Source organism: Mandrillus leucophaeus, unplaced genomic scaffold (genome assembly GCF_000951045.1).
Source record: "Mandrillus leucophaeus isolate KB7577 unplaced genomic scaffold, Mleu.le_1.0 Scaffold128, whole genome shotgun sequence".
Classification (NCBI taxonomy): Eukaryota; Metazoa; Chordata; class Mammalia; order Primates; family Cercopithecidae; genus Mandrillus; species Mandrillus leucophaeus.
The window spans coordinates 2,593,457-2,605,103 of NW_012101209.1; the positions used below are offsets into that span (position 1 = coordinate 2,593,457).

The 11,647-nt window shown below is 44.4% G+C and overlaps 1 protein-coding gene across 2 annotated transcripts in view; it reads right to left on the reverse strand.

The window, feature by feature from the left end:
- Positions 1 to 216: 216 nt before the first annotated feature.
- The window catches only part of MTURN (maturin, neural progenitor differentiation regulator homolog (Xenopus)), a 19,722-nt gene continuing 8,291 nt past the window's right edge, over positions 217 to 11,647 (reverse strand). The window contains exon 3 of one of the 2 annotated variants that reach the window (XM_011972218.1): positions 217 to 5,558. In XM_011972218.1, the coding sequence (XP_011827608.1) occupies positions 5,448 to 5,558 (111 nt within the window). In that variant the 3' untranslated portion in view covers positions 217 to 5,447. The remainder of the gene's footprint in view (positions 5,559 to 11,647) is intronic. The other variant, XR_001005155.1, reaches the window with a different exon arrangement.

Genomic DNA, 11,647 nt, shown 5'->3' on the forward strand with positions numbered 1-11,647 from the left:
AGACATATGAATGCATCACACAGAAATGATTAATCTTTGAACAATGGCAGTGTTTCATGTCACCAGCTCCTCCCTCTCTTCCCCCAGCCTCCTCACACACAGCAACCACACAGCGAGCTGCCGGTCCTTTACTCCTTGTTCTTCATTTATAAGCCACATTAGGTGTCCTTTAGGACCAAACATTGTGGAGGCAGAAAAAAAAGAGGCAAACACCACCAGAGTTTGAAAGGCTCTTTAATAGCAAGCGAATGGTAATTACATGGTCGGATGAGGTCCTCAATCTCAGGGGAGGGAGGAGGGAGCAGAGGTGGACAGGGTGCAGTACAGGATTTACACTGTCTGAAGCATCTAACGAAGGGCAACAGTTTTTGGCAACCCATTTCACAGTTTTATAATTTACAAGAGATTTCTTTGAAAGGAAATAGGAAGGCAAAGAAAGCACACATACCCTACCGGCAACACTTCTTGCCTTAAAAAAAAAAAAAGAAAGAAAGAAACAACCAAAAAACAAAAGCTCAACAACTATTCCTTGCTTTTGCTTCTTGTGTAGATGACTAAATTTTGCTCTCATGCTCAAATTAAGACTGGACCATGGATAGTGAAGATCTGCCCTAGCATTGAAGACTGACTTCCTCCTCTTCAGAGCTGACATTTGTACCGAGCACTGCTCTTATCTTTATCTGCCTAGGTATCAGAAGGGGCTTAGTAAAAAATGAAACTCGAGAAACAAAACAAAACAGAAAAACAGGAAAAGGCAGTTTACAAAGAACAGACTGTCAGCTTTCTCTCTGGTGCCGAACAACTTGAATACAGCTCTAAGCAAATTAAAACATTTCTTTTTATGTGGCCTGGCATATACTTCTAATCGCTTGTGCCTATTCAGCCTTACAGTGCTTTAAATGGGGTTTCTAACATGAAATGCTCATGGGTACTATATTTTTGTAATCCAGATTTAAATAAAAATATAAAAGGCAACATATTATTTAACAATTTGCCCGGTAAGCAGGAGCTATAGATATTTTACCACGGACACCCATCGCCATGGACACCACAGGCTACCAGCATTCTGGCAGGTTTCAGAACTACTCTCCATAAAATCTAAAAGACTTCAGCTTCTTGTGTCATACCTGTTATCACTAAACTGGGAGAAGTGACTGGGTCTTTATGAAAGAGGATCAGTTTTTAATTCAAAGAAATTTTAGGCTTCTCCGAAGACTGGGTGATCGGCAATGGTATCTCTTTGGAGCTAACACCCACTGCAGGGGAGAGGGGTCTGTGATCGCTTGAGCATTAATTGTGCTCTTTCTACAACCCTGAAGCACGGTGAGGAGGTGGGCCCTGCCCTCTGGCCTGAGGGGGCCCTCCTGCTTCATCCCTGCTGCCAAGGAGACCCAAGTTTGCTTTGTGATTTACCCGCCAGATGCCTGGAGCCCCTCTCAGATCTGCCTGCGCTTGGGAAAGACAGGTTTCTCAGGCTGGCAGCTGGTTTTACTGAAGGAAAGATACCCACCAGATGAGCAGGGTCCCTGTTGGTCTCCTTGGCTGGGGGGCACCTTTACAGTGGCAAAGCCATGCCAACACAAGGCATTGCCTCTCAACATACAGTCAGTTCCTTTGAGGAAAGCAGGCCCCCAGTGAGACAGCTGTGAAAATGAAAACAGTTTTCCTGGGGCTCAGGTGGTAACTGTCAGACCCCAACTCTCCCATTTTCCTTCATTCATCTCCTCCCACCCCAAGTTAAGTCCCACCTATTCCTTCATGCCTCTCTGTGGGAAATCAGATCTGTTCATACCAGTTTCCCAACTTGTGAATTTTAACATGCAAAGCCTATTCCTAAAATATAAATTCCAGTGACACTTGGGACCACAGCTCCCCTAGGTCCATATACATTGTGCTCTTAAGAAACAGAAACAATATTCAAAAATATATTGTGCTAGAGACGGTTTCTGTTTATACATGAAAAATGACAGCAACTATAAAGGAGAGAAGTTTTCGTGAAGTACACTGGAAACCTAATTCTGGCACCAGGACACAAGGAGGATCCCTACATAAGACAATTTTCACACTCTGCTTGTTGGAAAACAAATTGCATCATGTGCTGCTTTGGGCTTGGGAGACAGGAATGGACACCTGAGTGCAGGTGAATCCACAGTGGTGACAGGCACTGCACGGGGCCTCACCTCCCTCCCTGGCTCCGTACTTCACTCTGATTCCTTGACGTCTGCTCGACATGGTGATCAGGCTGAGGAAACCAGGCAGCCATAACAACGTCTCTAGGATTCACTCAAACCCAGGATCACGGTTTTGTAATGTTATCAAGGCATGATTTCGGATTTCAGAGCTGGCCCAGTGATTAGCAAGCAATCAAGCATTCCTCATTCTCTCTCTTTCTCTCTCTCACATACACACACACATACACACTTTCTCTCTCTCTTTACTTTCACTGTCACTTTCTCTCTACTGGATAACATGGCAAAAAGTACTGGTACTCATCTTTCACTTTCTTCCTGCTGTTCTTCCTACACATCTTCCGCTCTCGGGTAAGATAAACACACACCACTTCCAAAGCCCCAGTCTGCCATGACACAAAGAAAAGCCATGTCTCCACAGGCAGAGCATGTACAGCTGAGATAAGTCCTCTGGGGCCTCACCTTTCCCTTTCCTTTAAGGAAGAGAATTTCATCAGCCCCATGAGATGGAGCCCTCAGGGGTTCGGGCACTCACAGACCAACATGTTCTAAGGTAGTGCGGGGGTCAGCATCCTAAAGGCAGCACCTGGGCAAGATCCCGCATGTATTTTCTTCTCGAATCCCTAAAAGTTTCCTTGACTGTTGCTCCTTACTCACACACACACATAAGGCAGGCACAGAAGGGCAGTGTTTACAGCTGGAAGGGCGAACGCCCCTTGTTCACGATCAGTTAACTGACTTGTCAAGGTCACACAATCCTTTGCCGACTTGGAACTAGAACCCAGGTGTCTCTCCTGCGTCCAAGGTCAACACTCCTCCCACACCGCTGCCACCTCCTGGTGAGTATACGTGTAAGTCTGTGAAGGGTCAGGGGCATGTTTCACCACGGAACCATTTCCATAACAGAAACCACAGGCTGCCAGGCTCACTGACTGCAGCTTTGCACCATGCACAGCCCTGCTTAGAGCAGCCACAGCGCAGGAAGAAGTGAGTGTGTGGGCAAGTGTGTGAGCGCAAGAAGGGATGTGTACACATTCAGAAAAAGGAAGTTTTAGGGGAAACAATTCGATCTGCTAATGCTGTTTGGGATTTTGCAATGGAAATTAAGTAACATACGGACATGTTCTCTGTCTCCTACCCCTGGTGCAAAATAAAGCCCAGAATTCTCATCAGCCCACAGAATGGCTGAGTCTATCTCCACTCAATTTTTATAAACAGAGAACATTAACATGGTAATACCAACATGTATTTGGTCAAAGTCTAAACACTTTTTTGATAAAATACATTTTATGTTAATGTCCATTCCATTTCCAAACACATGTAAATTTAGATTTTAAGCTTCAATGTATAAAATTTCAGTTTACCTTCCAACGGAGCAAGCTAGTGAAGCTTCCTCATTTCACTTGCAGAAGTCATTCTTGTGGGCTTACTGCATTAAAATGGAGGTTACAAAACCTGGGCGACATCTATGTAATATACAGCTCACAATCACCTTTGCTCATGAATGGAGCCAATCAGAACACAGGCAGGGCTGCAAAGGGCAGAATATGCTCACCCCAATGGAAGAAACACTAAGTTGTGTTTTACTAATAGGCTACTCAGAAGGAAATTCATTTTACTTGAAATTAACCTTTAGTATGACTTTTCAAGAAAAGAACAGAAAGTGGGTACCGAAGCACAGATGGAAACCACTGTACTATTATTTTACCCGATGACTTAAAACTGGAGTACGCTGTTTTACCACGAGCAGCCGAACTCCTCACAGCACCAATCAATTAAACAGAAAATGTCGAGACAATCAGGTTTACACCGACATGCCTGGAAGATATACAAGACTCCCATAAGTTCTGTGGCCTCTGCTGCTACTGCTTGTTTTTAATTCAAAACTTTGACAACCTAACAGGCACATGTGTGACTGTTGAAACGTACCCACCCCAGATGTTAGGTTTAATCTAGTGTTGTAGAGGAGGCATTCCACATCCTAAGTTACTAGAACCAGGGATGCAGAAGGGTCCAAGAATAATTCCATGTTAGCATTACAAAGGATTTCCCCAGTAAGTAATTGTTGGCGAAATGATAACAGCAGTATTTCCAGTTATTACAGAAGTTGTTTCTGTGAGTTGTCTGAGTATCTTGATTATTAAAACGTTCCCTTTTAACCAAGCTAACCCACGATTAAAAGATTCCTACCTTCATGTTCCTTTACAAATACACCACAATTAAGTCCCTCGAGATATGTGATTAAATTTTTAAATAAATTACACAATGGAATCCTTTTCTTGGCTTTTGTTTTTTTTTTAAATAAAAGACTTAAAAAGTAAAGAAGGATTCTATTATATTTGTAAAAACTTTTAATCCTGGTTTACTTTTCTATCAAATTTAACTATGGCTTCAAAGTTTAAGTGGCACTTGGATTCTGGATGTTTTCATGATTTAACAAGTGGCCATCTCATTAGAAAGAGAGAAGGTAAAATGTTTCATTTTATACGTGGGACGGCTTATAAACAGCTTTAAAAATCAATAAATTATATCTTTCACCCTATCTATATTTTCCACTATAGACTTTTAAAGTGGCTTTGGAATTAGCATGTTTTGAAGCAATCGAACAAGCAAGTAACATTTACACCTAACCACGAACCAGTCGCTACATACCCAGGTAACTTAGTAATGGCAAAACACTTAAAGGCTTCTGGGCCTCTCTTACCCTCTTACTCCAAAGCTAAGTGATTATCCTTTCCTGCCCTTGTATTTGCACTTGTGCAGTTTAATGACTAGATATTAAAATTCATGCTTTATAAGCAAAACCTTTCACTTACGGACACTTAAAAAGTACATAAAAAGTGCAGACTGCATTTCTTCTCTGCCATGCTTTCCCTCAGTAAGGTCACCTGTGAGGACTCAAAACATATCCTTAATACATTCAGAGTTCTCTACATTCGAGTCAGCGAATGTTAATTCTCCAACATAAACTCAAGAGAATAGTCAGCCACAAAATGGACTCTAAATTCAAAATGGCAAAGGCTACCAAGACAACTCCATAGAAACCCCACTGAAGCGGGAGTGAAATTCAGGTCACTTCTGAGCAAAGCTCATCACAGATATTTTGTGGTCGTTAAAAAGGTATTTCATTTTAATTTGGATGCTGGGAGCCAGACGTCCTATTTCGAAGTGCTAATGCAAAATGCTAACCCAGGAGGGACAGTGACCCCGCCTAGGTTACCGTGGGGCTCACTCTGCTTCTCAGGGGAGCCCCCAGATTTACTGCTGGCTGACCCCCATCTGGGGGTGGTCTGCCTCTGGCTCCTCTTCTTCCACGTCAGCACTGTACTCTTCAAACGCATCGTCATCTGCATCTGGAAGCCCCAGTAACTACAGGGAGAGAATGAGAGAAAAGCAGCTGTGAGCACCAAATGGACCACAGGCAGGAAGACAACCAAAGGCATCAGATCCACAGTAAACAGCACTTAACTCAGCAGCTGCAGACTTCCCCGTCAACCACCCCTACAATGATTTTCATAAACTTGTTAGACGGAAATGTCAATCCTTCAATGGATGAGTGCCCAAAGGGCTAGGTTTTACTGGGGAGCCTGGACAGTCTCTGTTTTTAAGTATCAAAATGTGGCACCACATATGCACAGAGAGCTAGCTATGTGCCCACACACACATCTGGGATGTTAGCAGTAGTATGAAATGAACTGTGCTGACTGTCCCACCAAGATGTCAAAAACTGATTCTGTATTTTCTGTCCTAAAACCACATGGTGCTATTATTCATTGGTGCTATTATTTGTAACACATTTCTAAAAATGTAGAGACAACTAAAATGTTCAACAGCAAAATGGTTATGGTGTTACTGAAATGGAATCTGATATATCCACTCAAAATGGCATTTTTGAATGACGTGACATAAAAAAGATGCACATAAGTGTAAAAAGAGCATGACAAAACAGCACTTTTATTATGATACAGAGTTTTTCTTGTTTGTTTGTTTTGAGACGGAGTCTCGCTCTGTTGCCAGGTTGGAGTGCAGTGGCGCAATCTCAGCTCACCACAATCTCTAATTCCAGGGTTTAAGCAATTCTCCTGCCTCAGCCTCTTGAGTAGCTGGGACTACACGCGCATACCACCACGCCCAGCTAATTTTTGTATTTTTAGTAGAGATAGGGTTTCACCATGTTGGCCAGGGTGGTCTCTATCTCCTGACCTCGTGATCTGCCTGCCTCAGCCTCCCAAAACGTTGGGATTACAGGCATGAGCCACAACACCCGGCCCAGAGTTTCTTTATATATGTGTGTGTGTATATACATTTACATATTTTTAATAGAGACAGGGTCTCGCTATGTTGCCTAAGCTGGTCTCCAACACCTGGACTCAAGCAATCCTCCTGCCTTGGCCTCCCAAAGTGCTGGGATTATAAGCATGAGCCACCACACCTGATCCAGAGTTCTTAAAATTTATACACATATGCATAGAAAAAAGACTTCAGTAAAATACACTCAAATTTTAAGCCTTTTTTTTTAAAGATTGTGAGATTATGGGTAATTTTTTCCTTTTTATCTTTTTGCATTTTCCAATTGCTGTATAATTATGTGGGAAGTTCAAAATAAACTTTTTTTTTTTTTAAAGCACTGGCTGGTCTCTGGTTAGAAATCAAGTGCCATTTGCTAGGCCTCATCAATAAGAACACCACCTCCTGGTGCAGGCAGGAAGCCACAGCCCTGGCTGTCAGGCCTGCCTGTGATAACCAGGCTTCTGTCTCCTGGTGCCTTCATTAGATCTACAGTCTGCTTGTGGCCCAAGGACTTCTTACACAGGGGTGTCCAGGGCCATCACTTTCAAGCACCTTCACTGAGTGGCCCCAGTGATCTAAACACTAACGGCATCAAGACAGTAAAAAGAAGACTGACCATTCTGTTCAATTGCATTGCCTCCCTAGTGTCCTGTCACCCCCTTCCTCTCACTCCCTCCCACTGCTGAAATGGGGAAAGGGAAAGGGAGTCCTGATGAAAATAATGCCTTCACTCTGAAGTTCTCCAGCTGCAGCTCTCCCAGGTCTCCCAGCGCCCTATGAACACATTCAGGACAAAATCATCTGCTAGGCATTGTTGGTCACACTGCACGTGGCCTGCCAAGGCGTACACAGCCAACTGCAGACACAGGCTCGCCCCTTAGAGCTGGGCATGCTGCAGCTGCCTCAGAGACTCTGCGGACGTAGAGGGGAAGGGCAGGAAGAGCGCTCTCAGCTCCCCGGAGAGGGTGCTCCGATCTTGAGTGTGCTTGGGAGAAGCAAGTCTCTTTTTCCAGCTCCTGTCTCCCTTCCAGATTTTCATAAATGGAATAAAAAACAAAGTTTGCCTCTAAAGAGAGAAAAGATGGCTCGTCGTAAGGCACGTTGATGACTACACTTGGTGGTCAATTTTTTATTTGGAGAGCTGCTCAATGACACAGCAAGGTGAAAGTGTCGAGTAAGTGGTAACATTTAAATAGCTGGTAGAATAGAAATACTATTGCCACCACCGGGAGCTGCAAAATTACCTAAACACCTGAACAATATATATATAACTGTTCATTGTACTGAAGGGATGTCACTAAAACAGAAATGACCAGTTGGTTTCCTCTCACTTAATAGACCTGACAGGGAGAGGCTGCCTGGAGTTTCAGGAGGATCCTAAGGCCCCGTGGAAAACATTGTGGCCAACTAGCAATGGCTGTCCTGGATGAAAAGGGTGCAGCTGAGGTGTGCATCTGCATCTTTGCCGTCTTTATCCGAAAGAGACGTACTATGGGTGATTCTGTTCCATAACACCCCTAGGTGATTCATATTGACCCAAACCATAGGTAGCACTAAATACCGTCCCTCTCTTCAGCTTAGGGTGCCTTATTGAAAAAGACCCAGGAAACCAAGCATGTAGCCATGACTACCTCTCTTCTGCTGTTCCTTTTTCCAGCTCCCTACCTTACCTCAGATGAAACCAACGCACTTACTGACAGGTCCCTGGGCTGGAGGTTTTCTGACTGCTCTTTCAAGAGCTGCTCACTCACTGCCCTTCTGGAAAGGGGAAAGAGGAGAGGCAGTTCTCTGTGGCCTTCTGGACTTTTGAGGCATCTTAGTGTAGGGTCTACAGATTTATTGAGAGGGTGTGTGGAAAAAGACACTGACACTAGAGTCCAGAGGCCAGATCACTAGTTAGCTGGGGACCTCTGCCAAGTCACCACCTTGCTGAGCCTCAGTGTCCTCTGTAAAGCGGGAACCACGATACCCGCTCTATCTCACAGAGTAACTATGGAGTTGACATGAGAGATTGAAGGCAGCCATGATCTGCAAACTATGGAGCCCTACATAACTATATGTGATGTGATGTAACGTAACGTAACATAACGTAATGTAATCTAGTTATATTATCTCTAAGGAGCGAGGGAATCCGGGAGTGGCGAAGAGAGTAGAAACACGTGAGCCTATGGCCTATCCCAGGGAACATGGGTCATTATAGAGGATTAAAATTGGCCCTGTGTTCTGGGTTAAATGAATGTCGCCAGGTGGAGGTCATTAGCGGGAGGGTGTTGAGTGAAAATCCTACATACACTGCACACTGATTGCAGGAGGTTGCAGTTTTCCTGCCCAGCCCACCACCACGGGACCACGTGGTTCTTCGGTCCAGCCTGCCGCCACTGGACTGCATGTAAGGCAATTCTCCTGCCCAGCCCCTGCCGCTGGACTCTCTCCCCTGTATGTCAGTACAGTAAAACCCCATGTCTCATTTGCTGGCTCTGGGTCTCTTCTTTGGCCTCTTGAACCTGGTGCCTTCCCTACTGAGGTTAAAGGGGGTTTAGGCCAGGCACGGTGGCTCACATCTGTAATCCCAGCACTTTGGGAAGCTGAGGCGGGCGGATCACTTGAGGACAGGAGTTTGAGACCAGCCTGGCCAACATGGTGAAATCCCATCTCTACTAAATATATGAAAATTAGCTGGGCGTGGTGGCGTGTGCCTGTAGTCCCAGCTCCTTGAGAGGCAGAGATGAGAGAATCATCTGAACCAGGAAGATAGAGGTTGCAGTGAGTCAAGATCGTGCCACTGCACTCCAGCCTGGGTGACAAAGCAAGACTCCGTCTAAAAAATAAAATAAAATAAAATAAAATAAAAAGAGAGTTTGGCACAGCAAATGCACTGTCGTAAGCAGAATTACACACATTAATTCCTTTGCTCCTCATAATAACCTTGTGTTGGACACTTTTATTGTCCCCCTTTCACAGATAAGACCTGGACAGGTTGAGTAACTTGCCCAGAGTCACCCAGTAAGTGGCAGAGCCAGGATTCAATTCAAACCTGGGTGATCTGATAGCAGACTTCACACCCCTAACCACCAGGCCACCCAGGAGACTCCCATTCAGCTGTTAATGCTATTCCTATTAGCTGGAGGTTTCAATGTTTTCCACTGGGGAATAAATCTTTTTTTAAAAAGCAATATGAAATGCTTATGTCCACATTTATGAGGAGGGACAATTTGGAAACATGGATAGGAAGCACCAGAAATAGACTGCCTGGAATTCTAAGGGACATATCATACAGATATGTAGTAATCTAGCATCCTCACCTCTATGCTCAATCCCACCTATGGTTGGCAAGTCTAAATTTAACTTCTGGATCCCAATTTTCAACAGTCAAGAAGAAGAGACAGGCATACACACAGACTGGGAAGAATTCTGGAGCCCTGGCTTTTACGGCAACCACACATTCTCATACCGAAAAGGTGGGCCAAAAAATGAAAGTGACTGGTACATTTAAATTATTCCTGACAGTTATAATCATTTATTCCTATTTCAGTGAATTTTTTTTCAGTTGACTGGGAAAAAGAGTTTATGCTCACTCTGGACAAGAGAGTTGGCATTTCCAGGGTCTTGCTGTCCACAAAGCTTCCTTTGAGCTATCGGTGATCACATAAGCACTGCTGGGGCCCATGCATCCAAACAGGTTGCACCCAAAAGGCAGAGCTGCCAGCTCTGGAGAATTCAGCTCCTCAGACCCAGGAGAGTATCTGTTATCTGTAGGGTCAACTTCAGGTCTTTTGGATAATAGTGTAAACTACGCGAGGTCATACTGAGCTGACATTTAGCAGTTGCTGTCTCTGGTGGGGGGTGGGGAGCACTCAGCACAGTGGGCTAGAGGGTCTTCATAAAAGAAGGGGAGGTGGTGTCTATGCCCTGGAAAGCACAGCCAATCAACTGTGGCTTTGGTGCATTGAGCACGTGCCCTGTGGCTTCAGAGATCCTTGTATGCACCTTCCAGGGACTCCCCTTAAGCAGTCTCTCTTCTTAACTATGTGTAGGTGTGGATAATGTGCTCAGCAATCTACCTCAAATGCAGATGCTGATTCAACAGGTCTCAAGTTGGACCCGATTCTGCATCCCTAACAGACTCCCAGGTGATGAGGATACTGTTAGTCCAAGAGCCAAGGGTGGTAGAACTCTAAAGTATTTGGGAAATGTGGCACCATTTATCTTCATGATCATGATGCTGGCAGGATGCAGAAACCCCTGGTGGGGTCCTGACCCTAAGGAAAAAAGGGTGGCAAGATGGACGTAGCACAATGGGCAGGAGGAGGCACTCTCTTACCTTTTGAGGCCATCATACTTTCTCAAAAAGAGAATGGTTTGAATGTTCATAACGTGAGTGATTAAAAAAAAAAAAAAGGAAAAAAGAAAAAAAAAAAGAGAAACTGTCAACATTCAATGTTTATTATGAAACCCACATGTGTGCATAATCTTTTCGCATCAAACTTTCCCTGACCCACCCAGGCAGCTTCTCACAGGTGGATTCTTTCTCTTTTCCAGGCTCTTGACCAGACTCCATGAGCAGAGGCAAGAATTGGACTTTTTCTGGGACACAGGATTTTCCTGTGGGATCTAACCCGCAGCACTCCAGCCACTCGTGGCAAACTGAAAATATCAATCTTGCTCATGCCAGTGAACTAGAATTAGGGGGATTTTTTTCTGGCAGAAATGTCTCTCCTTCTTGAGAGAAGAAACGCAGAGTCACACAGCAACCCCAGGGAGAGGACCTGGGCCAACTGAGTGAGAATCTACAAGGACCACAGGATCCACCTCCAGGGTGGGCCGTGGAAGCAGCAACAACCAAACAGCACACAAAACTGCAAGGGCAATAGGGGACTCAGGACCCTAACGTCCACAATATTGGTAAGGAGAAGAATACACTCGAGGAAGCAATAGTTCCTTGTTAAGCCCATAACACTCTGAGAGGATTCGAAAGGGCAAAGATAAAATCTAGTTTTGCTGCTAAATTGGAAATAGTAGGCTATTTCTTCCCTTGTAAACTGTTTTCCACCCAGCAGTAAGTCTGTCAGTTGACACTAAATATAAAACATGAAAAGATGGTGGGGAAAACTGAACGGCATGATCACCATTATTTAGGTCCATAACCATTGTTTCATTCTCTAGCTCAA